This window comes from Solanum verrucosum, unplaced genomic scaffold (genome assembly GCF_900185275.1).
Source record: "Solanum verrucosum unplaced genomic scaffold, falcon-dt-bn FXZP01000277.1, whole genome shotgun sequence".
NCBI lineage: Eukaryota > Viridiplantae > Streptophyta > Magnoliopsida > Solanales > Solanaceae > Solanum > Solanum verrucosum.
The window spans coordinates 3,352,552-3,379,375 of NW_026019945.1; the positions used below are offsets into that span (position 1 = coordinate 3,352,552).

The 26,824-nt window shown below is 34.7% G+C and overlaps 4 protein-coding genes across 5 annotated transcripts; 1 reads left to right on the forward strand and 3 right to left on the reverse strand.

Moving 5' to 3' along the window:
- Positions 1 to 1,394: 1,394 nt before the first annotated feature.
- Positions 1,395 to 7,558, forward strand: LOC125839412 (transcription factor GTE4-like). The gene is made up of 5 exons (XM_049518396.1): positions 1,395 to 3,793; positions 3,913 to 3,958; positions 4,054 to 4,158; positions 4,279 to 4,352; positions 7,147 to 7,558. Exons 1-4 carry the CDS (start codon positions 1,778 to 1,780, stop codon positions 4,338 to 4,340), a joined length of 2,229 nt encoding a protein of 742 aa, XP_049374353.1. The 5' UTR covers positions 1,395 to 1,777; the 3' UTR covers positions 4,341 to 4,352; positions 7,147 to 7,558.
- A 445-nt stretch (positions 7,559 to 8,003) lies between these two features.
- On the reverse strand, positions 8,004 to 11,206 carry LOC125839330 (malate dehydrogenase 1, mitochondrial). Its single transcript, XM_049518331.1, has 7 exons — positions 10,825 to 11,206; positions 10,125 to 10,298; positions 9,847 to 10,015; positions 9,670 to 9,731; positions 9,388 to 9,509; positions 9,003 to 9,120; positions 8,004 to 8,407 (listed from the first exon to the last, which is right to left on the reverse strand). Exons 1-7 carry the CDS (start codon positions 11,077 to 11,079, stop codon positions 8,267 to 8,269), a joined length of 1,041 nt encoding a protein of 346 aa, XP_049374288.1. The 5' UTR covers positions 11,080 to 11,206; the 3' UTR covers positions 8,004 to 8,266.
- A 770-nt stretch (positions 11,207 to 11,976) lies between these two features.
- On the reverse strand, positions 11,977 to 17,487 carry LOC125807068 (uncharacterized). 2 transcript variants are annotated; one of them, XM_049486838.1, is made up of 6 exons: positions 17,353 to 17,487; positions 15,562 to 15,749; positions 13,979 to 15,380; positions 13,739 to 13,843; positions 12,638 to 12,786; positions 11,977 to 12,556 (listed from the first exon to the last, which is right to left on the reverse strand). In XM_049486838.1, the coding sequence occupies exons 2-6, from the start codon at positions 15,649 to 15,651 to the stop codon at positions 12,356 to 12,358; spliced, it is 1,947 nt and encodes a 648-aa protein (XP_049342795.1). In that variant the 5' UTR covers positions 15,652 to 15,749; positions 17,353 to 17,487; the 3' UTR covers positions 11,977 to 12,355. The 2 variants fall into 2 exon arrangements, with proteins under 2 accessions (XP_049342795.1, XP_049342786.1); XM_049486829.1 differs by lacking the exon at positions 17,353 to 17,487 and having other exon boundaries at positions 15,562 to 15,865.
- A 4,624-nt stretch (positions 17,488 to 22,111) lies between these two features.
- LOC125807963 (UBP1-associated protein 2C-like) lies at positions 22,112 to 23,074 on the reverse strand. The gene has a single exon (XM_049487727.1). The coding sequence runs from the start codon at positions 23,072 to 23,074 to the stop codon at positions 22,112 to 22,114; it is 963 nt and encodes a 320-aa protein (XP_049343684.1).
- Positions 23,075 to 26,824: the final 3,750 nt, after the last annotated feature.

Consider the following 26,824-nt stretch of genomic DNA (forward strand, 5'->3'; position numbering starts at 1 on the left):
AAAGGATTTTGCACTTAAAAAGAAAATTAAATTACCTTAATATGTTATAAGGATTTATACATAATTATAATTTTATCAGATTTAAAAATATATATTATAAAGATAATTAAATAATTATTTGAGAAAATTAGTAAAAAGCATAACTTAAATGTTACAGAACTTATTCTGATAGAAAGACAAAACTTCAATTTCAGAACTCGCAAGTTAATTGTGTCATAAAAAGATATATAACTTAATTCCTGCAGAACTTAAGTTGAATAAGATAAAAATTCTCTAAACTTGACGAAATTCAATCATAGAACTACTACACAACTTAAGGTGCATAACTTAATTTTTACAAAACTTAAGTGGAGCAAGGTAAAAGATTTTAAAGTTATGTCTATGATCCATTGCTCGTCAAGCCAAGTTAAAGGGCATAATTCCAACTATCCATTGCTTTAGGCCTGTATTATCTATCATGGGGTTAGGTGACAAATGTTAATTTGGGCCCTGTTGGGCTTCTAGGCCTGTATTTTCTATCATGGGCTTTGGTGACAATTGTTGATTTGGGCCCTGTTGGACTTCTAGGCCTGTATGATACCATGGGCTTTGGTGACAACCGTTGATTTGGGCCCTGTTAGGCTTCTAGGCCTGTATTACCTATCATGGGCTTTGGTGACAACTGTTGATTTGGGCTCTGTTGGGCTTCTAGGCCTGTATTATCTATCATGGGCCGGCGATGTCCCTGTCTCTCTGGTCCAAAAGTAAAGTTTGAAGAGGGTAAACTATATACAAATTTTACATTTTATCTCAAAAGCAGAGAAGTTGCTTTTGATAGACCCTTGACTCGAGGGGAAAAATAGCCCAAAACATTTTACATCTATCTTAAAAGTAAAGAGGTTGCTTCTGATAGACTCTTGACTTGAGGGAAAATAGCACAAAACAGAATAATATGATAGTCGAAGTACAAGACAACAAATAATAGTAACAGGCTATAACTCAAAATATTTTACATTTATCTTAAAAGCAGAGAAGTTACTTCTGATAGACCCTCAACTCAAGGGAAAAATTGTCCAAAACAGACTAATATGATAGTTGAAGTACAAGACAAACATACTTCGAAAGATTAAAAATTAAAACTAAGCTGTCAGTATGACAGATAACGCCGCAACACATTGCTACCTACTAACCAACCTTCTATCTTAATTTATGTCCTCCATAACCTCCGATTTAAAATCATATTTTCAGTAAATTAGAACTGCTTCATATCCTATCTAATCACTTAATCCCAAAACTTCTTCATAAAAAATAATACGTATATATATTATTATTTTTAATGCATCGTACCAGACAACACGAGTACATACCAAGTAGTTAAAAGAAAAGTAGGTGAGTAGAGTTCGGATCGAGGACACTTTCTCTCAATTGCTTTTCCTCTTTTTCCCCGAAAAAAATAAAATCTCCAATCTCACTCCCCAAATTCACAAAATCCTCAAAATTTAGTTTTCTTATTTTCTCAATAGATCCTTTTAACTTTTCGAAATTTTTGTTTTTGTCTCTCTGTTCGGAAAAACCCTAGTTCCCTACTTCTTCCATTTTCCCTGAAAATATCGATTCCGATCCAGCTAAGGTTTCCAGTTTTTCCTTTCAAATTCATGGGGTTTTAGGGTTTTAGGAGGAAAGTTTCAATTTTTTGGCTTTTCCAATCCCAGTTGTTGTGTTTTGTGTTTCGCTTGTTTTAGGGTTAGGGTTTAGTTTCTTCATCCCTTTTGGTTGTTGTTGGGTTGTGATTACATGTATGGATTCAGATGCAAACGATTTGAATTCAAGAAATAGGTTGCGTTGGGGCGATAATTACAAAGTTTATACCCGGAAGCGCCGTAGAACCCTAGAGAATACTAGTACTGACGTTGCTCCGGCCGCCACAGCCACCGTTAGCTCTACCGCAGCTGCACCGGAGGTTACCTCGAACAGCGGGAGGGATACGAACGAGAATGATGAGGTGCCGGAGCCGTCTTTGCAAACCCAATCGCGGGATTGTTCGGCTCTTAAAGGTGGGACAGGGGGTGAGCAAGTAGCTGTGAGTAATGGTGGGGAAGTGCGGGAATTGACGGAAGATTCATGTGGTAGAGATGAACCTAGAGATGGAGGTGTCGGACCACTGGTGGAGCATAGAGATGGGGAATCGGCTGAGGGTTCATGTGGTAGAGATGTACCTGAAGTTGGCCGGGGCATTGACACTGGTGCAGCGGTGGTGGTGTCTAGTGGTGGAGAAGTCCCAGAAGGCAGCAGCGGAAGTCAGCCAGCAATGCAGAATCATAGAAATGAACCACAAAGTGACAATCTTGAAATGGAGAATGGGTATGGTAAGCCGGTTATTTCAAGAATTAAAGATAGAATTAGGATTAATTTAACTGGAGTGAGGTCCCGCGATGAGATTAGAGAGCTCGGTATGAGCCTAGAGAGTGAGCTTGATCAAGTTAGGGGCTTGGTAAAGCAGCTTGAAGCTAAACAGCTTCAGCTGACAACATATAGGACTAGTATAAATGGTGGTAATATTAATGCTGGTAGTGTTACTACTTTCCCTGGTAGTATTACTACTGTCCCTGGTGGTTCTATTAGCTCTTACAGTCATCCACAGTATATGGATGATGGTGTGATCAAGAATAGGTCTTTAGCGCGAATGAATTCAGAGGTGCGTTCTGCTGGGCACATTGGATCAAGACCATTCCAGCGACCTAATTTTCTGATTGTGGAAAACAGCAATGGTTCTACTGACTTTGTGGAGAAGGAGAAGAGGACCCCAAAGGCTAATCAGTTTTACAGGAATTCCGAGTTCCTCCTTGGTAAGGATAGACTGCCACCTGAAAGCAATAAAAGACTGAAGACTAATGGCTCTGGGAAGAAGCACAGTGCCAATTCAGAGAATGGGTTTGGGCTTGATAAGCATAGACTTCAGGTTTTTAGGAATTGTAGCAGCTTGCTTCAGAGGTTAATGAAACACAAGCACGGTTGGGTGTTTAATGAGCCAGTGAACGTGAAATCACTTGGGCTACATGATTATCATGACATCATTAAGCATCCTATGGATTTGGGCACCATTAAGACTAGGTTATCTGAGGATTGGTACAAGTCTCCAATGGAATTTGCGGAGGATGTACGACTTGTCTTTCGTAATGCCATGACTTATAATCCTAGAGGGCAAGATGTACATGTTATGGCTGAACAGTTATCAGAGATTTTCGAAGAGAGATGGGCAGTTATAGAGGCTGAGTACAATTCAGATTGGAGGTACCAAACGTATCATGATGTTGGTGCTCCCACTCCCACCTCAAGAATGACCTCTTATGCTCCTCCTTTTCTCCACACCCCAGTGTCTTCTCGTTCTCTTGCTCCACATGCCCGTCAACTGCATCCTTTGGATAGATCTGAGTCAATGACTAGGCCGGTTAATCCCAAGATGAAGACTTCAAATGTAGCTCATGTTACTAGGACACCAGTTCCTAAGAAACCGAAGGCAAAAGATCTCAATAAGAGAGACATGACGTATGAGGAAAAGCAGAAGCTTAGCACTAATCTTCAGAATTTACCTTCAGAAAAGCTTGATGCAATTGTTCAGATAATTAAGAAGAGGAACACTGCACTTAGTCAAGACAACGATGAGATTGAAGTAGATATAGATAGTGTTGATGCAGAAACACTCTGGGAGCTTGATAGATTTGTAACAAATTTCAAAAAGAGTTTTAGCAAGTACAAGAGAAAAGCTGAACTTCTTCGAGCCAGGGAAGGAGCTGCTCAGACTGCTCGAAATGTGGTGAGCTTTGTTCTCTAATGTATCCTTCTCTTATCCCCTCCCCCCCACCCCCCACCCCCCAAGTACTCATTGTGTGTTTGTCTGGTTGAGATTCTTAATGTGTGAAAATTACATTGCAGAACCCTACATCAATGGTTGCTGATGCACTGAAAGAAAATGGAACTGGTAAGTGTCTCATAGGAGGAATTGTTGCCTCGGATAGGTTTCAAAGATGCATTGGGTGAAAAATACTTATTGTTCCTGCTGTCATGTATGAGTAGGTGAAAAAGATACAACTCCTGCTACCCTTGAAGGTGGAAGACCGGTGGATAGTGCAAGTAGCAGCTCAAGTAGTTCCAGCAGTGATTCAGGCTCATCCTCTAGTGGTAATTATGATCCTCTCCTCCAAGTCTCAATGCTGCACACATAATGATTGTTCATTGTTTAACTAATTTTCAGCAAGTTCTTCTCAGTATCTCTAATTTAATTTGCTACACTATGTGCAGATTCTGATAGTGATAGTTCTTCGGCATCTGGATCAGAGGCGGCGCAATCACCTAGGACATGACAAGCTCTTGATGTGAGTAAGACTGATTTAGCTAGTGCACGTGATCTTTCTATTGTTGTGATGTGAACTTATTTTTTTCCCCGTAGAAGCATCTTTCTTTGTTTTTATTCTTATATTTATTTGAAATGTGAAGTTTGGATTCTGTGCCATGTGCTTTTTTGAGTATGCTGTTTGTGTTAAGTTCTCTTGATTGCTGCAGTTGTTAGGTTGTTATTTGATGAAATGGTATGATTAGGAAAATACTCTTTGGCATTGGTTTGATGGTGTCTGTGATTCCAGTTCTAACTATTTTTGGAAATATGGTTGAGGACTATTACTATGTCTAATATGGTGTTTTGCAAAATAACATATGAGATGAACAGAACCAATAACCACTTGTTTTGATGGAAAAATTTTGTTGGATTGGGAGCATGAGATTCGTTTTGGTAGGAAGTGGAAGTCTGAGAAACTCTTCATTGTGAGGAGCTATGTTGCGCAGACTCTTATTTTTGCTGCCGAACCCGTCTCGACGCGACACTGGTGCGGGCGCGGGTGCGGGGTGCGTGTCGGATTCGGTCAATCCGATCCGGATACTTTGACCAAAGCCAAGAAAAAAAATGGGGAAGAAGAGATCAATTTCATGGCTAGCGAAAGTTGACGACGACGAAGTTGTCACAAGGTCTGGCTGCTCCATGGAAAAGAATAATGAAGAGGCAAAGCTTACAAAAATAGAGAGAGAGCAGGCAGATCTTTTTTCTTGTACAAGAACAGAGAGGAGGCGAAGGGCTCCATGGGAAAGAACAAATAATTCAAAGTTTTTTTCTTGAAAAAGAAGAGAGAGCTTTTTTTCTTGAAAAGTAAAAGAGCAGGCTAGGGTTTCTTGGGAGATGAAAGGGCTTTCTTGGGAGATGAAGGGCAGTACACAGAACTTTAATGAATTGTACTATTATCTAATTTAACTTAGGCTATATATATATATATATATATATATATAAATGATTATTTCTTTTTTATAATAAATAAAAGGAATTATAATTTTTTTAAAATTAATTAGTAACAAGTAATTAATTTATACTTTTAAATTTGTATATCTATAATTGGTATGCTTTTAAGTATACCGTTTTACAAGATATTTATTATTATTATTATTATTATTATTATTATTACTATATTTTATAAAATTGAATAATTTTAGCCGAATCCCTGCACCCGTATCCATACTCGGATTCGCACCCCCGAATCTTAAAATTTAAATTTTGCCGAATCCGACTCTCGGATTCGCATCCGTCTCGGATACCCGCACCCGAGTCCGAGCAACTTAGGTGAGGAGGGGTCATTTTAAGTCACCTTAGATTGGCTTTGATAGAGTAGCTTGACAATGAATGTTACGACTGCATGAGAACCGTAAAATAGTTTGGGTAGGACAGCTTCTTTGTCTGATAGATGTGGAGTTGATGTTATATCCAGTGGTGTAATGAGACAACTTTTCATGACAAGTGGAGAGAGTCTTTTTAGAGTTGCACATTTTCTTTTCTGGTTTCCGACAGCTCTGTTGTGAATGAAGCTGACAGTTTGAAACTTCATTCCTTGTGTGGGCTTATATAGCTGATGATTAACACACTTAGTATTAGGCGTCTCAACTTGGGCTCCATTTTTGTGGTTGCTCAAGTTGTATCAAATTTGTGAAAAATACCAGCCTAGTTTGAACAAGTTGAGCAACACTACTTCTCTCTGCATATCTAATATGGTCAACTGCAACCATTGATTTCAGAACCTGACAAGATCTGATATTGGATTTGTTCAATAAGTTCGATCATTGCATTTAATTCAAACAGATTGGTGATATATGTGAAGAACCAATGCTCACCTACTTTCTTAATAACAAATTAATAAGTTGAATTACCAACCGTACAATTTTATTTAGCAATGTGATTATTTTACCAGATGAAAACATTTATCACTTGAAAACCACTCAAACTTTGTGCTTCTGATCAAGAAAAAAAGAAAATTTTCAGAATTCCTGTTCCATTTTTCGGCTACTGTTTCCAGTTTTGTTATGTTAGAAGACGAGTTGTTCTAATATCCTTTAAACCATCAGTAAATCATGCTTTTTATCACATGAAAGCTCTTGGTTCTAAGGTTCTGCTTTTTACCGTGGTGGTGCATTCACTTTTTGGGCCTTTTCTTTACCGAACCACCATGCAGATTGGCCATTTAAGGAGGGCATTTTCATAGCCATGGTTATCCGTTGCTTCAGTGACTTAGTGAATGTACTGTCAGTATGAAGGAGGTGAATATTATTTAGTAGTTTCAGAGAAAGTTGAATATCGCTTGATCCAAAAAAGGAAGAGGTTATATAACAGCAGCAGATACACCCATTTTCTAGGCCTGTTTCCTTAGGTATACTACTGTACCCAGCAGGACAGCATGTGCAGCAAGTTTCCCCTCCCTAGAACTAAGAATTCCTGCTGTTTTCCTTTATATCGTCTATCCACTCTGTTATTGTGGCTCCCCGCTTGTTTCATGCGCCTAGGGACACCATTTTATAGTGGAAAGAAGGGGAAGTTTTGTTACTTTTTTTGCTTGTAATGCTTCTTTCCCCTTTGAATTTAATGGCTAAACTGCGGCGGAGTAATTATGATGTGGAAGAAGTCAGTGGAGGAACTGTTAGAGTGTTATTTCATTGACTATTTCTTGATTTATTTCCGTTGGTTTGAGGCTCTTTATATTCTATGATTCTTTGCCTTCTATTTTACCGTTGTCATGGTGTTTCTTGCCTATGATGAGAAAGTGTTGTGTAAATTTGTCTATTTTATAATTCTTGCAGGAAATTTTGATTATGAATGCATTGGAGCAGGCGCCTGTTCAAACACTCGTCTGAAAGACGTCTTGTGGCTCTTGCATGATAAGTTTCTTTCAAGAACTTTCAAGTATGGGAGGAAGTCCTAGTGATTCTGGGAGCATGTTAGCTGTTGGCTCTCACATTCTTCTCGTCATAGGTGGTTATGATGGTAGTGTGAGATATTTAACACCTGTTTGTTGAATTAAAATCTTGTGCTGAAAAAATCTATTTTTTCAGTATCATTGTCAACAATTTGGCAGGATCATGCAAGGTCCTGCAGCTGTAACCTGGGTGTACAAAGAGCATAATAGGCTGATGTGTATTGTTTGTTTGCTTTGGGAGTATTTATTGCATTGTAATATCACCATCAGGAATTTAATTGGAAATAACAGTAGGGTGTACATATTTTCTCAATTCTTGTCTGGCGGCAAGTTATTAACTTAGCATCGATGGGAGATTTTCACGATGTATTTCTGTGTTTTGAGCTCTTATAAACGCACTGTTGGCTTGCTGCGTACTTGTGAAGTTGGGTTTCTCCTGGTTCCATGTTTTGTTTCTCGTGCTTGCATTGTAGTCTGCTTAGTTCCAAATTGGGTCCCTCCTGTCATATTCAAAAGTATAACGACAGAAAATGGTTAATGAATTGCAATACAGTAATTGGTCATGAACATTCTTCATTTCAAATCAATTGTCTGTTTCTAACCATAATAGGAAAACGATCCATGTGAGAATAACACCTCCACACTACTTGCATTGTAGTCTGCTTAGTTCCAAATTGGGTCCCTCCTGTCATATTCAAAAGTATAACGACAGAAAATGGTTAATGAATTGCAATACAGTAATTGGTCATGAACATTCTTCATTTCAAATCAATTGTCTGTTTCTAACCATAATAGGAAAACGATCCATGTGAGAATAACACCTCCACACTAAGGCAAATGGCATAGACGCCAGTTTGCCATACATTATTTTGTAGAAATGTTGGGTATATATCGAAAGAGCTAAATCTAAGCCTCCGGCTGCAAGAAACTTGCAAAGGATACAACACAATTGCACAAAAGGATCCAAAACTGTCACTCTAGAAAACTAGACCATAATTTTGTTTTTAGTTCTCTTTGGCAAACTTGATTCCCTTCTCAATGGAGGAGAGCAGCTCTGGCTTCAGAGCCTCAAGTCCTTGCTTCTCATACTCGTTAAGTGGACCCAACCCTAGGACTTCCTCCACTCCATTTTTCCCAAGTCTCACCTACAAGGGTAAAAAAGCAGAGTGACCAAATCAGAATTTGATGGCATGTAAAAGTACAGACTGAGCGAGAATATCATGCAAGCATTACGAAAAGAGTGACCATATGGTGATTATTTTGCTTGACCAAGAAAACATTTGCAGTGAAGAACCTATTAGTCAGTTGATAACAGAAAGTGTCAAATTTAACCCGTGATCTGAACTTAACAAGCTATCTACATTCAGATGCGTGTGCGACTAAGAACAAATAATAACCTAGACTATCAACGTAGTTCTTAAAACATTCGATTTACACTGTTGAAAAGCTACCCATCACCATTCCACAAGAGACACATGCATAATCAAGACTCATGATGTCAAAACTATCTCTGAACACATCCAGATTTTAATTTTCATTCTTAAACAGACCATCCCGTTTCTGGGACCTAAACTTGAACTATATAATTTGTTTTTACCTCGCAATCAAGCAATTTTCATACCCACATGATAAGAGGGCAATGACCAAATGAATCAGACAGTTCAAAGAAAAAAGTTTAGTAACACATCTGTAGTATACATGACCTCGAGTGTCTTTGTAGGATAAGAAAAGTATTATTACCTTGGATGCAAAGAAGGGAAGCTCAGTAACATTGGACTGCACAAAAGCACATTCAACAACATCGGGAACTCCATTCAAACCCTTCAAGCAAGCATCGGCAAAAATAGCCCCAGCATAGCTGCAGACGTAAAATTAACTGCTTAGAAGCAAGTTTGCAAACAGGAAAGGCCAGTAATTAAAGTGGTTTGGGCCAGTAAAAGCCAAAAAAAAACTGTTTTTTTTTTTGTTTCTCCACATCTCTACATCCCTAAATACTTGATTATGGGCAGCATCACAACTTAAGCAGGTATTCGTACCCAGATATAACAAAATCTTGCAATTAAAGTGAAAATCTTTTAGGGAAAAAAATAAATAAATCAAGAAAAACATAAAAGTGGAAACATACGCCATTGAGAGGGTGGCTGAACCCTTTCCAGCCTTGGCCTCCACGACTTCTGTGCCACCATCTTGGGTTCGCTTTGTGAGTGCAACAATTTCCTCATTTGACAGATTTGCCTTTGGAGTGGCCTATATCCAAAATTTAGGGATGAAAACAAGACTCAGTAATGCCACAATATGGAAATCACCAATAACAACCTAAATAATACATACTAAAAAGAGTTCAACCAAAATAATACATACTAAAAAAGAAAAACTTTATAACAAGGGACAAGAAAAGAAAAATTACTTGAGAAAATAATGGGAGGATAGTTATGCCAGCATGACCACCAACTACCGGAAGATTGACCTCTGAACAACGAAGCAAAAAGTAAGTAAAGTAGACAGACATCATTGTATGAATTTACTGTTTAATGTAAAGCGAAACAAAACCAATTCAAACGTAGAATTAGATAAAAGGACGCACCAGCAACATTTACTTTAGCTTTTCCAGCATAAAATGTCTTGGCCCTAACCACATCAAGCATGGTAACTCCAAAGAGCTTCTTTTCATCATAAGTTCCAGCCTTCTTAAACACCTCAGCAGCAATTGGGACAGTGGAATTCACTGGGTTGCTTATCATATTGACCAGAGCCTTTAAGTTGATCAGAACAAGCAGCAGATGAGAGAAGAAATCAAAAACTTTTTCTAGAATCTCCTATATAACCCCCCATAAACAAAGATAATTACACAAGTTTACTCACATTGGGGCAGTACTTAGCAATGGCCGTGCAAAGAGATTTAACAATACCCGCATTAATGTTGAACAGATCATCTCGGGTCATACCAGGCTTTCGGGGCACACCAGCAGGAATGATAACTATATCAGCTCCTTCCAGAGCCTTCCCTAGCTGCTCTTCTCCTGCAAAACCGACAACCTGCAAAGTCCACAAATATATTTACAGATCAGAATTGCAGGGAAGAGAACCACGAACTGGCACAAACACTTTTTAGATAGGTTTAGGACACAAAAGGTAGATGGGCTTCGAATCATTAACTACTGGACACCTCAAACAACATTGTAATCAAATCATCTTGAAATTAAAACAGGCTACTGATGCAAAGAGAAATGGTCTCGTGTTAAACTCTTCATTGCTGATAAACACCTAGTTTTCAGCACAAAACTTTGTACTTGTGTAACTCATTCACGAATCTATGTATATTTATGTGATACACACTCGAAAAGTAGAGTAAATAGTGGAATGAAGTAAGCAACAAACTCGAACTCACTAGTGAAATCGAGTAACGTAAATCGGATTGGAGCTCGAGATTCAGGAGATCAAAAAGCATGTTTACAGAATCAATCAATCTACCAGTTACGTCTTAGTTCCAATTTAGCTAATGCTCATACAAATGAACAAAAATAGGCAGAAAACGAAAGGGAGAGAGAGAGTAGAAAACAACCTCAGATCTGGTGTTGATGTGACTAACATCGGCGGCAACACCGGGAGTGCCGGCGATATCGTAGAGTGAAAGGCTGGATACTAAAGGGTTAAGCTTCATTAGAAGAGATAAAGGCTGTCCAATCCCTCCGGCTGCCCCCAAAACTGCAACTTTCCTCTCTGGTGCGGATCCCGATGCGAATCCACGGCGGGATACATAGGATGCTCCGGCAGTGGAGCTCCGGCGGACGATGGATTTCAACATGGAGGTCCTCATTTCGGAATATACAAAAGAAATGAGGAAAAGGTAAAAGCTACGGCGGAGAAAATAAATTAGGAGTTGTGGTGTGTAACTGTGGGCGCACTATTTATTGGCAACAAAAAAAGCCTGTCAAAACTTTCATTTGTGATTTCGAGGACATCTTATTTCTTTTATCATATTAGATCTCGATTAAATTTGAAACTTCTTATTGAGCAGTGGATCCTTGTATGCAAAACTTGAATTCAAACATGTGATTAAAGACCATTGTTCGTATGTCCAGGGGATGAATCTTGTTTGAAATAAATGGTATGAATTTGTCAAATATTCAATAAGAAATTTCTCAGGTTATAACCAAATTAGTTTTCTCTAAACCTGATTGGTTTTCTCGCGTTCTTTAATTTTCTAGCTAGCAACTACAATAACTATATCTCAATCCCATAATTCAACAAGAAATTGTTCAGTGATCATAAATAATTATTGATTTCTCGGGTTATAACCAAATTGGTTTTCTCGTGTTGTTTAATTTTCTTGCTGGCAACTACAATAACCATGTCTCAATCCCATAATTATAGTTAGTTTTACGCTGATTATCATCTTAATTGATTACACATGTATTGTTGAAAACTTCAAAGAAACATGGTGCTTCTAAGAACAAGAGACAAGCCCCTAGATATGAAAGGTGGAGATCAAAGATTGGTTGGTAGTCAAGTATCATCACACTTTGTGTATCTTGCTACCATGCTTTGATCTTTTTTCTTGTCTGTCGAATCAAAAGACACTATCAAAAACAGTCTCTCCACTTCACAAAGGTAGGGGTTAGGCTTGCGTATTCTTACCCTCCTCATACTCCACTTGTAGGATTACGCTGGGTGTGTAGAAGCAGTAGTAGTAGTATACTGACACAAAGGAGGAGAACAAAACATAACCACTGCATATAGATTGACATTAGAAATCTGGGCACATTGCTTAGAATCAAGAAATAATCCTCAAAACCAGTTGGCTTCTTTGATCATGTCTCCAAAACCTTTATGCTGAGACAATGTCACAAGTGGACAAAAGATATCAAAATGCTCATAACAATTGAGCAGAATGATATTTATCCAAAATTGTTTTCTTAAGCCTTGACAAGCCTGTTAAGGGAAAAATAAGATGTAGTTTCTACCATTTATCTCACAATAAGACTAATGATTAGCTCAATTATGCTAACCGTTATCGCGGAACCTTTACAAAAGAGAGAATTCTCAGCAGAAATTATTATCATGGGGTTGTTTTCACAGGAAAAAAGGCTCATTTACAGGAGCTCCCACTCAGGTTCACAGATGTTGCATGTGGACGATTCCATCGAGTGTAAACATGGTGAAGGAAGAGAAGGCAATTGTGAGAGCTCAACGTGCTGGCTCGTTTCAGCATCCACGTCTGCATACAAAACAGCCAATTGCTCGTATTCCTTTATTCTTCTCTTTCTAGGAGCAAATGCCTCCTGTATCAATTCCTGTAGCATGGCAGATAAAGTTGAACGTTAATTGAGTTCAGGATTTGAAGTAGAAGGGAAGCTTACAAATAGAGACGCTACCTTGTACGACTTATATTTTCTTGGCCTAGAAGAAACGAGATGGTGTAATTTATAGTCAACGAGGGCACAACTTTCCTTGGGTATTTCCTTATCAGTTAGATCAATTGTTTCCATGCCCGGAAGATCAATGGAGCTATCATTCATACATCCTGCAAAAAAACATCAAGCAGTAAGTAGATCTCAGATGAAAAGCAAAGATACAGATGCTCAAATTTGAGAAGCAAGCCATCAATCTGAAGAAAGTAGTATATATGACCATGTATAATTCCATGTTTTTTGCTCTCAACCTATAAACCGCCAATTTTTTTCTAATGGATCCGCATCAATCCTCGCTGTTACATTTCCAAAGAAAGAAAGAAATAATTTATACCTCTGTGAAACAGATCGAAACTTATTCATGGAGACTTGGCAAATACTGATATTAAATCTCAAAATACTACACGTTCTATGAAATGATGAGGATATAACATAAATGAAGTAGCGATGAACTGGTATGATCTTTCCAAAGGAGGTATATCATCCAGAAATCTTCTGTCAATTCTATAAAAGAACGACCCTTTTATTCTTCAACAACAATATACCCAGTGAAATCCCACAACCTTTTTTATTCTTCCATAAGTCTTTATAGTTGAAGCGATACAGTTGATCCAACAATATTCATTTCAGTATACTGAAAAAAAGTAGACAAAGCATTCGAGTCAGTATCATCCCTTCACCCTCAAATTTCCTTTTTCATTTTATTTTTTATATGGGAGGGGAGGAGAGCAAGGAAAATCTGGGACTGATTACTTTTATTTTGATCATATGATGCTGCATTATAGAGCTCAAATTTGCAAACCCACAAATTAAACTGTGAACTCTCCTTCCGGGAAAATGAAATGTTATAGCATCCCTGCAGCACACACAGGCAATCAACTACTACGTAATAAGCATGTATTGCAGCAAAAATCCGAGTTTGCACTCATTTCTCATTATTCTCATCGTTTAATACATGCATCATCATCTCGGCTACATTGCCATAGTTTATTTGTGACTTTGTTAGAAACACATGAATTTCAAAGGAAAGAAAGAAAAAAAAAACAAATTTCCTCCATGTAGTACCTATTTCTGCAGGACATATCAGTTGAGGGCTTGGACAACACTCGAAGTCATTTTGAACTGACCTACCATTTCCAACCAACTCGTGAGAACTCGAGGCATTTACTTCTGCAAAAGGAGAAATCTATTGAAGCAATGGATACAACAGAAAGAAAAAGGAAAGTAGAAACAGAGAGAACAAAAAATTGGACAGTGTTTATCGTTTACTACTAGACCAGAGGGTTGAAAGAGGAATCCACTTACCACTGAAATCTGTCAACGGAGTACTTGAGAGAGCTGGAATGACAGAAACAACATTGTTTGCACTCGCTAAGGAAGTAGACAAGGCAGATGAGTGGCCAGTGGAGATACTTAAATCAGACTCTGCTTCCTGCATACAGTTTCCAATTGAGGAAGTTGACAGGCTTGAAGATTCTTTTAACAGAGAACAGTTTGATATTCCAGAGTCAACATCCATGCTTTTGTTCTCCATAACTCGAGAAAGTACAAGTTCAGATGACTGAAGTGTGCTTGGAGCATCTTTTAATGCCAAGGTCGTACTAGATTCTTCAAATACAAAAGTAACATCACCCAAAAAACTCTTATTCACGGTAGTGGACACCCCAAATCCTGCATCATTTCGTGAAGGAGGTATAACAGATGCAAATGCTGGGGTTTGTGGCAAAGTTTTATCTTCGACAGAACTTGATTCCTTGGATGCAAGTTGATCCTCACTGGTTATATTGTCTTGCAAGTTCGTCGGAGTTATTGAAGCATTGGAAATGCTTTCATCCTCTGGGAAGGTCCTAAGTTCTGTATCATAATTTGAAGTTGGATGCCGTAACTTAGTCATGGTGGAATTTCCTCGACTTTCCCCCATTGAAAATGGTAATGACTTTGATAGAGCCATCTCTCCAAAATAATTTGATTGATCAGCGACTGGTTCCACCTCCCTAGTGATGTTCCGTTGCAAAACCATTTGACTACTTGGTACATTAGAAATACAGTTGATAGCATCAGGAGAACTATCAAACATTTTTTCATTCATAGACGCCGTGAGTCGTGATAAAGACAAAATATCCAAAAATGAACTTGATCCCTTAGCCAGTGGTTGTTCCTCCCCGACCATATCATCTTGTAGTATACTCTGAGAGCTCGATACATCAGAAAAACACTTATCATCATCTGAAAAGCTACAGCACATGGTATCTTTTGAATCTTTGTCAGAACAGGATTCAGATGAAACTCTGTCTTCTGAAGTACTTGGTTCGTCAACTACCAGTGCTTCCTCCCTCGTTATATTCTCTTTAAAAAACTTACATGAGTTCTTACAATTCGCAGTGGCACATTCATTTCCTACAGAAACATCAATTTCTGCTTCTTCAGAAGCTACCACACCATCAAGTTCAGTTGAAGTTGAAGCAGCATGGCTTTCAAGGGAATTTTGATTCTGACATGATTTCTCTGGGATAGGGTTCTGCGTAGTGTTGGCCACTGAACTAGTATGAGTGCCAACGGCGTGCTTTGGCTTCTCATTGACAGCTTGTGCTCCTTTTTTTACATTACTATCCACTGGGATAAGAAAATCTGGCACCACACCAGAGTAAAACTTTTTCATGTTTGCACCAACAGTTTGCACCTGATTCTCAACATACTTAACTGTGTCCTAATATTTAAGAAGTAAGTCAAATTAAAATCCGAACTACTTGTAAGATAGTTACAAAGTTCTGTCCATTCCAACACACTATAAACATATAGATTCCAAGGAAACAAAATAACCAGAGAGAAAGCAGATATACCGAAGTATTGGAAGTAGTAAATGGCCAAAAAGGATCACATTTACATACCTTAGTTACAAATTCATCAACCTCCTGACACACAGCCTCAAACTTGTGGTAGATGTTCCCAACCCAACTTTTGCTTCTGCTTTTCTCCATTGGTGCAATCTATGAATCAATTAGGAGACTATATGCTGATCATACTTCACGATCATTTAAAGACTAGGCAGTGACCTAATCCAAAATAGTAGTGTCACCTGCCAAAATCAATGATCTGCATAAACATCATGATTAAGCATTTTGACACATAACTCAGGAGACATAATTCTAGGCAGCCAAGCACATCACTGAGCAAACCCAATGCAGCTTAATTCAGCTTGCTCAAAAATCTTCAGAAGGCAAAAGTTACAGACATAATTTTAGAAGTTATGGTATCATCTTAAAATCCTTACGGGAAATTTCTTTGCAACACAAGATAAATCAATATCGACTACCTTGGTATCTAAGTACAACAGAAAGCTGGAAACTTCTCAGACTTATCAATTAGAAACCACTTAACAAGTAACCAATCTATAATACCATTAGAAGATAGAGTACAGAGAGATTTCAAGTACAAAAGGGGTACACCACACTACTAAAAATTGAATTAATATCTCGCAAGTCGATGGCCAAATATCAAACTAATAAGAACAAATACTACACACTATTAAGGGATGAATAGATTACAAGTTTGGGGTGTTTGAGTAGGAAAAAAAAAAGAACTAGTCCATACAAACTTAAGAAGCAAAGTGGACAGCAAAGCATTTGTCATGATCAAGCTCTTACAATTACAACAAAGGGACAATATGAACAAAGATTCAATCTTTTCAACAACAACAAAATAATCATTGTAGTCCCGTAAAGTGGAGTCTGGAGAGGGTAGATTGTATGCAGACGTTACCCCTACCTTAGAGGTAGAAAGATTCCATCTTTTAAGGAACACAAAATCTTATGTAAAACAAGACATCAAAGCCAACGAAAAAACATAATCACACATCAAAAACCAATGATCATCACCTTAATGAACTAAATTACAGTAGAAGCCAGTCAACATCATCATCTGATAATTCCCAAAAAAAGGAACTAAACTATCACAAGGTCTCCACTTTAATTTCCATACTAACCTAACAAAAGTAAAAAATTACCCATATCCTCTACTACAGTATACACTAAGAAAAAAGCATCAGATAGAGTACATAGAGATTTCAAGCACAAAGGGGTACACTACACCATTAAAAATCAAATTAATATCGTGCAATTCAATGGCCCAATATCAAACTAATAAGAACACATACTACACACTATTAAGGGATGAATTGATTATGAGTTTGGGGTGTAAGCATTTGTAATGATCAAGCTCTTGAAATAACAAGAAAGGAACAATATGAACAAAGATTCAATCTTTTCAACAACAGCAACATAACCACTTTAATCGTGTGGGGTCTGGAGAGGGTAGAGTGTATACACGGACCTTACCCCTACCGTAAAGGTAGAAAGATCCTATCTTTACAGGAACACAGTATCATATGTAAACAAAACATCAAAGCCAAGGAAAAAACATAATCACACATCAATAATCAATGATCATCAGCTTAATGAACTAAATTACAGTAGAAATCAGTCAACTTCATCATCTGAAAATTCCCAAAAAAAGAACTAAACTATCACAAGTTCTCAACTTTAATTCTGTACCAACCAAACAAACAAAAGAAAAAAAATTACCCATATCCTCTACAAGGGCTTTAGGCCCCAAAAAATAAGGGCTTCTCAAAGAACCAAAAGAAAACCCCAAATTCAGTTGACTCAAATACGAAAACATACCGAAGATGCACAAAGAAGACATAAATTCGACCAAGAGGCAAATATTAAACGAAGAACCAAAAGCACTGAGCAGAAAAGATGAAGGAGATACATACATATAAAAAGAAAAATATTATTAATGGTGACAAGCACCGTATTAACAAAATACTTTTGCTACACTAATTAATAACAGATGAAATCGAATCGGAAGGAAAGAGGTGAGGATACCATCACGGCTCCTTCTGCTTCTCATGTAGCTTGCTCTATGGATTGACTCCTCCACAAAACCTTTACTTAAATGACTTTCTTATTTCTCAATCTTAAACCCCACATTTTTTCGATTTTCGTGTGCTATAATTTACGAATTTTTTGGTGAACCAGAATTACGACCTCATTTTTGTCGTAATTTTTCGTGGACGTTCATTAAGACCTTAACTATGGAGCCAGTTGGCCATCACGATCAAAACGACCCATTTTCAAGGTAAAACGAGCCCCAAAGCAGGTAAACCTCCATTTTACCGATTTTTGTGTGCTATTAATCCATGGATTTTTTGGTGCATGCGCCCGCCGTCCGCTTGGCGATCCGCAGTAGGGGCCTTTGGCCCCCAAGAGCACGTGTCGTTGGCTAAGTCGCCACGCACGAATTAGTAATGCACAGATTAGTAATTGAGTTTGAATTTTTATTGGGATGGTTGTTATTTTCTTTAAGAATAATTTTGATAGTTGTTATTTCTTACTTCAATTATTTGAGGGTAAGTAATTGTCATCTTAATAAATTGATCACTAACAAAATATCAATTGTCAATGAAAAAAAAATAGACCATCTACTTTTAAAATCGAAAAGACGGTAAATGATAATAAAATCGAAAAGACGGTAAACGATAATAAAATCGAATAAACCATCTACGTTTACACATAACAATTGCAACTTGTAGTTTTATTATGAATGCAACTTTATAAATTGTTCAAAATACAAATAATTAGAAAATCATTTTTTTTAAAATATATATATATATATATATATATATATCAACAAATAATACATTCAATTAAGATCACAAATGTCAAGCGGTGATATATTTACATTTTCAATTAGTAAATGTTAAACAACTCGCATTTCAAATATTGTATTGATTTGTGTTGGATTTATCTATCAACAAACAAATTTTTCTAAATAATAAAACTTGTAAGCTAATTTATATAAATAAATTTAGTAGTACAAATATAAAACACAAAATCAAGAAAATAAATAAAATATTCAAAAAGATTTGAGGGGTATTTTTATCTTTATATAGATTAATCACGTGGTATTAATACCATCAAATGAAAAGTATTAGTTATACAATCTCTAATACCTTGTAGTGTATATAACTAATACATGTATTAATCATACATAGGCCAAAAATTCCTATCAAGCATAGTGGTAAATAATACTATACGTAATACGATCCCAATTTCTCTCAATACTCCCTACCAAACGACACCTAAGTAGAATATAAAAAAAAATGTATTTATTGTTACTATTAATTAATTTTTTCTCAATAGTTTGTTGCTAATCTCTTACTAATTATGCACATTGAAATTTCATTATTGTTGTGATTATATATAATTAAACATAGTAGACAATTAAATCTATAGTTACTTTTTATTTCTTAATTTATCTAATTCACTCCAATTTGAATTAACCATGTTTTAATACTGACCTTGTAAGATTGTCTTCAATTCTTTGATATGTTCAACTACACATTTCAAGCTCAAACTAATTAGATTATTAAATAATTAAAAATTAAAAAGATGTGTTCTTAACTTTAAACCTCTTCTAAAAGGTAACAATTACTATAATATTGATTTTGTAATTAAAAAATATTACGAAATATTATATAAGTGAAAAAAATGATGCTTTAACTAACATATTCAATGAAGTGAAGTCTTAATTTTATTTTTAAACACTTTTATGATAATTTTTACGATTTGTGTAACAATTGATTTTATTAAAAAAGTTTTCAAAACTAATCAATAAGAGAAATTTAAATATTTGTCTTGTTATGTAACGTACAATAATTTATATATGTTTATTCTTGTCTTACAATATATTACAAGCAATGTTATATTGTTAATTAAAAAAAAATTAATTATTAAATTATAATTGATTATAATAGGTTTTTTTTTTAGAATTTATGAGAAATTAAATAAACATAATGCTCCTTTTTTTAATTTTGACATCCATACTATTGAAAAAACTAATAAATTAGGAAAAGGGGGTTTTGAGTTGTACAAGAATTTCGCTATATATATTCTTAACGATTCCCAGGAAATTTCAGAATTTTTTTTGGAGTTTTGTGTTCTTATGGAGTAAATGAAAATTTCCAAGCAATTTCCTAATGTTAATAGGAAGTTCACTTTTTGTTTTGTTTATAACTATTGTATTATAAGTAGGTAGTCGATATCTTTTGACTTTTTGGACCACTCATCAACTTATTCCTATTTTGAGATAAATCGAGATACATATGGAAGTAACAATGATTAAGTATAAAAAGTTTATTTATAAATAAATATATTGTATTGTGTATCTTTTTATTTGATATACCATATACATATTGTGTGCAAGTAATTTTTTGAATCTATTCTCAACCTTTATTTTGGTGCAAAATTGTTATTCTCTTTTGTTTTGTTAATTATAAAATCGCCCTCTAATTAATTAGTGGAAATTTCATTGGTACGTTTTCTTAAATTTAAAAAGTAGTACAATAATTTCGAATGATAGATTACAATTTATTGGTAATATGTTAGGAGATTAGATAAGATATGTTTTAACATTTTTCATGCGGGATTTTCAAAATTTTCATATATCTTCATTAACAATAATAATGTACCCAATATAATCACACAAAGTAGGGTTTGAAAAGAATAGTGTGTACATAGACGTTATCACTACATTCGAAGTGAAGATGTTGTTTCCAATAAAACCTCAACTCAAGAAAGAACAATCCAAAGCAATATAGTAGATAAAGAAATAACGAATATAGAGGCAATCATGGCCAAATATGATATGCAATAATCCCGATAAATCATTCTAAACAATAGTCATAACAAGATATAATTATAATTGAAGTGTAAGAAAATCTCAAATAATAACCGAACTCAAAGAACAATGTACTATAAGAGTAATATTATGATTAATAGCACAACTAACATTATAGAAGAATAAGCGAGATAATGCTTAAGTACTATCTTTAGCTGAAAAGAAAAATAATTGTCGTAAATTAATAAATACTTTTTCATTTTTAATTAAAGATCTCGAATTCAAATTCAAGACATGTAATTACTTTAATAAGAAATACTTTACCCTATATTAAAAACTTTTCAAAATAAATTTGAATTAGTTAAATTTCAAAATGATTAGTGAACCCCAAGAAAAAAAAGTTGTTGAAGTCGTTGGTCATCAATATCAATGAGTGTGAACGTGTGCACTTGTGTATCGATAAACTTGACCTACAATTAGTAGATAAACTTTTTTAATAAAACAAAAACATGTGATTATTGAGTTACAACCATGTCAACATTAATGTCCATTTGCTTAAGAATGAAACAAATGTTTATTTAGTGGTATGATTGAACGTATGAATAAAGTCTTTCAGATATATATAAATGATATAAAAATAATCTATATAACAAAATAAGTATCAACATAAGAAAATAATAACATAGACAACAAATGAAATCATCCTTCTACATTTTAGTATTGTTAAAGGTCAGACTTATTCCGAGACCTAGCATTATCGAAGATCAGACTTAAAAAAAAAAAAATCTCACTTTTGATGTTATATACCTTTCTTAGAGTCAACATTGTCCCTTTATCTAATTGGAATAGCTTTTCTAACTCTTTTTTTTTTTTTTTGGTTTATTTCTCCTACTTCACCATAACCACTAATGAGCCCTTGATGTGACCAAATTTAGCAATTCTATCCTTCAAAAGTGACAGATTCGACATGTTTGGTCCTTTTCACCCTCTGTTGACTTGATACATCAATATCACTTTTTTCATCCAGACCCTAATACTTGTACCAAAAAATAAATAAATTGATTTTTAAGTTATTATATAGTGTAGATAATTCTTTACACTATTAGTTCGATTTAACTAGCTATAGCAGGTTATTACTCTATTTTTCATGTTTACAAGAAGGCTTGTTAGTATAAACTACACATATTATTAAAAGTCAAATGAACGTGATGATGTGATTTGTCAAAAATTTATGTATTGACAATTTACATAACTTAAACGTGGAAAAAATTAAGTAATATTCCCTCTATCTGAAATCTTTTGTCACTCTTCGTATTTCATCAAACTACATGAATTTGTTGGATGTATTTTTTTTAGAAGAACATAATATTTTTCATAATAATTTTCAAATATCTAAATTTTAATTTAAAAATCTTAAATCAGTCAAATCGACTCATCTGCTTTGTATAATTACTATGTTGTTGTCTATCAAAAACATTCTCTCCACCTCACAAAGGTAGAGTTTGGTCTAGGCAAACATTTTACCTTACATTAGATATGTTATCGTTGTTGTTTGACTCTTGTGAAGTGAAAAGTGACGAGTATTTTGAGACGATAGGGAATATGAAGCAACAAGATGCTAATGAAAAACATTAATAAATCTTCATAATCAAGATTCTTCTCAACTTTCAAAAAGGAAACTACCTAGCCTAGCTAGTACACTTTAGTTAAATAAAACTATTTCATCTCATATCTACTAGCTAGCAAAATGTGAGCAAATTAAAAGAGTCTTCTTGATGGACCATCAATACCATAATGGTTTGGGCCTTGGAAATTCTGGGCCCAAAGGTTATAATCTGCATATCCCATATTAAAACAAAGCCCAGAGCCCATGTGATTGAGGCCCAGCCCACAATCACATTTATGTCCATACATTTGCCCATTTCCCTGATAAGATTCATACTGAGTACCAACTTGTGACACTTCAGGCCTCGAGCCACAACCATCGAACCTTGATCTTGCATTATTGTAACGGACTTGAAAATCGGGTCCAAAATTGAGATTTAAATTAGGACCAACCCGCGATTTTTTCATCATTGTCCTCGGAATGGCCATTTCACAAGTCAAATAGTATCCATCAACACACTTATTAGGTTCATAAATTGCTGATTTTGCACCTTCAATTGTTTTGTACACGAAAATCGCGTACCCTCTTGATTTTCCTGTTTCCTTAACGAAACCAAATGGACCCTTTTCTATCACACCATAAGACGAGAAGTACTCCAACAATTTACCTGAAAACATGTCCCGTGGCATGTTGGACACGTAAATAGTACGTAAAGACTCGTCCTCTACGACTCTAGTTCTCGATTTAGCAACTTTTGTAACGGTCATTTTACCATCGATCATTTTATATGGCTCTTTCAATGCCATTAGCGCGCTTTTTACATTTTTGAAATTTATAAAACCATACTCTTTGCTTACACCGGATTTATCTATAGCCACGAAAGCCTCTTCGATTTCTCCATAGGGAGAGAAAATTCGATAGAGAGTCTCAGACGTAGTTTGAAACCCGAGACTTCCAATGAAGAGTTTACGATGAGTAAATTCATCGTGGGATGACATAGTTTTAGTCTCCAAAAGTACATTTTGTAGTACCTCGGGGACTAAAACAGAGATGCCTTCAACAATTTTGTTGATTTGGTCATGAGAAAGAGGTTGATTTATCTTTTGTAGGCTCATTTTTTGCTCATTTTTTTTGTTCAAATGAAAATTTAGCCATATTTCTAATGCATTTAGGAAATGCAAACATTTAAGGAAAAATATTCTTGAAAGATCTTTGAGTTTTGAAGTGAAAACAAATTTAAAATTTTGACTCATTTTTTACAAAGTCAAAAGGGAAGTACTTGCGCATTGCAAGATTCGGGGCTCCCAACAAGATTTTTTTCTATTTTCAAGGTCTTAAATTCGAAACATCTGATAAAGACGGAGGATCCTAACCATCCCACCACACGACCCCTGTTTGGTACATTGGTGGGATATTTATTTTTTTCATCCAGTGTCCAATATCCATATTAGAGTCTACAATATTTAAATTCGCGAATTGTAGAACTTATTTCTAGGAATTTGCTCCCAACAAAAAAAAATCATTTCAAAGACTCAAATCCAAAACACCTAATTAAAGACGGAAGATCATAATTCATAACCATTCCACTGCCACCCCTATTTGGTATGTTGATGGGATATCATATGTCAATTGCAGGTCTAGGCAGTCAAAGTTGCAGAATATAATTAATCATATTAACTAGAAAAGCAATTGATTTTACATATAATCGAAAAGCTGATGAATACTTATGAGTTTTTAGGGTTGCTAAGCTGTGCATTGTCAAATCCTAAAAGATCATCCAGATTAGCATTCCAAGAAAAACTTAATTTTGATTAAATTATAAAGTAACAACAATAACAATTACGTTTCAATCTCAAGCCAGTTGGGATCGATTATAAGAATAAATAGTGAATATGTCGCTTCATCTTGAGTCAATGTTAGACCAAATTCAAAAATAAGAAACGAAACGTACTAGTTAGAAGTTCACTATAGTATATTTCTACTAGCATATAAAACTCTGATAAATGAGTTTTGCTCACACTATCGATTTCAAGCCTGAATAAAAGAAAAGAATTATGATAGACTGATAACGAATGTAAAGTTGTCAATTTATGATAAATCCTCGTAACACATTAATCAAGTAATAGTGACAATAAATATTTTTAGAACTTATTTTATTTTTTTGGTTCTTTTCATGCATTTATGGGATTTCAGAAGGGGCAATTTTACTTGCCTTTCCTTGCACTTTCAGTAGCTCAATATATTTGATGCAAATTTTCAGAAAAAGATTCTGCAAGATTAATGGAATTAAATTTAGTTCATAAATGTTATTGTAAAATGTGTTATGTGTGTAGTACTTTCTTTTTTTGCTTGTAATTTGTTGGACATAAGCAAAAACGATTTAAAACCTCATATTCTAAGATTATTTATATTGCCTCTGTAAGTCTGTTTCATTTTATACGACGGTGTTTTAAAAGAAACTACTTCCTTTACTCCATATTACATAATATTTTTAGCTTGAGTACATCTCTTAAAAAAATTATTCTAACTCTAGAAAGTAAAAAAAATATTTCCACAAAATTATGCTTGATTAAGTAGTATCTATTTAATATGATTTCTTCATTACGTAAGATTAACTTATTTAAATAAACATAAAATAGAAAGAAAAATATTAATGTCTTCTTGATTATGTAAAAACATCGTCCATATATAATATAATATAAACCGGAGAGAGTAATAATTATTGCTTTCTACATAACTGCAAGGTTAAATTTGGTAACAAAAATGGAAAACTTACAGAAGTAGACTGTAGGCCTAAAGCAGTCAACATAGCAGTAAATATGATTTGCATATGATAGAAAAAAGCAAACAAATGAAAAATGATCAATTTCGCGTTCACTATATTGCATAATGAGATGATAAAACTACAACGACAAATTCAAAATTTAGACGTTATGAATTAATGATCCAGCCATTTGACGAGCAATATAGTGATTAATTAATAAATAACAAATTGTTATATGTAGTGTAGATAAATGAAGTGTTATGCGGCGATTAACACAATAAAGGAATTATTATTAATACTATAAAGATGAGATTTACTCACAATTTTCTCTTAAATATACTCTAATTCTTGTATTGCTAATAAGTAATACCTATATTCTTATTCCATATTTTATCGCGTATAAATAATTAATACATAAATCCTTCGTAACTCAATGTGAGTGTTATTTGATACCGTCAATTAAGCACTGCAGTAAACTATGCAATAATTATTTTTTCTTATTCGACCAACTAAATAAATATTATAAGTAGTAATTTATGAAAGATTTTAAAACTAAAACTAGCTATACCACATATATAATCAACCAAATAAAATCAAATTTTTCTTAGTTCCTTGGTATGACTTTTTGAGAAGTTACTCATAAGTTACAACGATTCAACAACTAATATAAATGTATTACAGTATAATAAATAATATTTTCTTATATTAATACCCAAAAATAATAATAATCTAGTTTCTGATATATTCAAGTCATTTTGACCATAATCATTGGGCTATATAGAGGTTTTTTTGTTTAAATAACCGTGGTGTTCGGGATAGGATAGATTTCCCTAGTGGCATTTCATGTCTTTGTTGAGAATTGAACTTGAAATCTTATCATTCTCAATCACTTTATTAATCACTAAGTCAGATCTTTAGGTGCGGATCCCTCCATGGTTTTGATATTCATATGTTTCTAACCAGGGGCGGAGCTAGCCTTCTGTTATTCTGTTAGGGAGTTCATCCGAATCCCCTTCAGCGGAAAATATCACTATTTATATATGATTAAAATTATTATTTTTATGTATATATAATAGATGTCGCATCCCCTTCGATTAGTTCGTGTGTTTAGTTCTTCAAATTTTGAAACCCTTTATTAAAAATTCTAGCTCCGCCATTGTTTCTAACTATCTATGCCCTTCCCTTAACAAAGCACATATGTGAGCCTAGATTTGATTACTATTTATCCACTGATACTTGTCAAGACCTAACTATTGAAAAATATTATTGAACCCTATAAGTCCAAGTTGTGACTTTTTTTTATTACTACTCTCTACCTAAAAAAAGTGCAGAAGAATAATATCTGCATTACTATTACTTTGTTTCTTCCAAATTCAAGACAAGTACAACATCTTTTATCTAATACTTGTTTATTGTCATGGTCAATGAGGTGGAGAGAATCATTTCAAATTCTAGCGGAGATAAAAAAAAAAAAAACAATTTATGTGGGTGATAATTGTTTTATATTTGTCAAAGTTTTGATGGATTATAGCAATGTTATGATTTTGAATTTATGAGTTCTTGATTCTAGAAATGACAATTTAATGTGTTATGACTAAATTACTTATAAATATTTAGTAAATCTTTTAATACAAACTTATGGTTCTAGGCCAAAACTACTCCTTTTGTCGAACACATAAGTAGACTTACAACGTTACCTTTATTGGTAGAGAGAATTGTCCGATATTCATGTTGGTTAAATACATGACAAGTGACAACAGATATCGATGAAATAATCGAGGTACGTGCAAGCTAGTTCACGTACCATCGCGATTAATTAAGAAAAATAAATTGTTTACTAGAGGGATGGCTTGCTTGGACACGTCATTATTTTGCTTGGAACAATCTATGAGAGTTGGTTTGGATTATGACGTTTTATTTACTGTTTATGTTATGCTATTATTGCTAAAGCGTGTGGAAAATATGTAGACCTAATTTAGGAATGCATTTTTATTATTATTTTTTTCTTCTCCCCTCTAACAAATTATCATAAGATATTTATGGACAAATTTCATATTAGGACTAACGATTAATCATTATGGAATTATATTAAGATTAACTA

What these genes read in the sequence shown, in the direction of transcription:
- LOC125839330 (XM_049518331.1), bottom strand. Translation starts at nt 11,079, where the DNA reads ATGAGGACCTCCATGTTGAAATCCATCGTCCGCCGGAGCTCCACTGCC. An exon ending in AGCTAAAGTAAATGTTGCTG is followed by an intron (nt 9,732 to 9,846) that starts GTGCGTCCTTTT and finishes TTCGTTGTTCAG; the next exon opens with AGGTCAATCTTCCGGTAGTT. An exon ending in TCCTCCCATTATTTTCTCAA is followed by an intron (nt 9,510 to 9,669) that starts GTAATTTTTCTT and finishes TTTTGGATATAG; the next exon opens with GCCACTCCAAAGGCAAATCT.
- LOC125839412 (XM_049518396.1), top strand. Translation starts at nt 1,778, where the DNA reads ATGGATTCAGATGCAAACGATTTGAATTCAAGAAATAGGTTGCGTTGG. An exon ending in ACTGAAAGAAAATGGAACTG is followed by an intron (nt 3,959 to 4,053) that starts GTAAGTGTCTCA and finishes ATGTATGAGTAG; the next exon opens with GTGAAAAAGATACAACTCCT. An exon ending in TTCAGGCTCATCCTCTAGTG is followed by an intron (nt 4,159 to 4,278) that starts GTAATTATGATC and finishes CACTATGTGCAG; the next exon opens with ATTCTGATAGTGATAGTTCT.
- LOC125807963 (XM_049487727.1), bottom strand. Translation starts at nt 23,074, where the DNA reads ATGAGCCTACAAAAGATAAATCAACCTCTTTCTCATGACCAAATCAAC.
- LOC125807068 (XM_049486838.1), bottom strand. Translation starts at nt 15,651, where the DNA reads ATGGAGAAAAGCAGAAGCAAAAGTTGGGTTGGGAACATCTACCACAAG. An exon ending in TTGATGAATTTGTAACTAAG is followed by an intron (nt 15,381 to 15,561) that starts GTATGTAAATGT and finishes CTTAAATATTAG; the next exon opens with GACACAGTTAAGTATGTTGA. An exon ending in TCCGTTGACAGATTTCAGTG is followed by an intron (nt 13,844 to 13,978) that starts GTAAGTGGATTC and finishes CTCCTTTTGCAG; the next exon opens with AAGTAAATGCCTCGAGTTCT.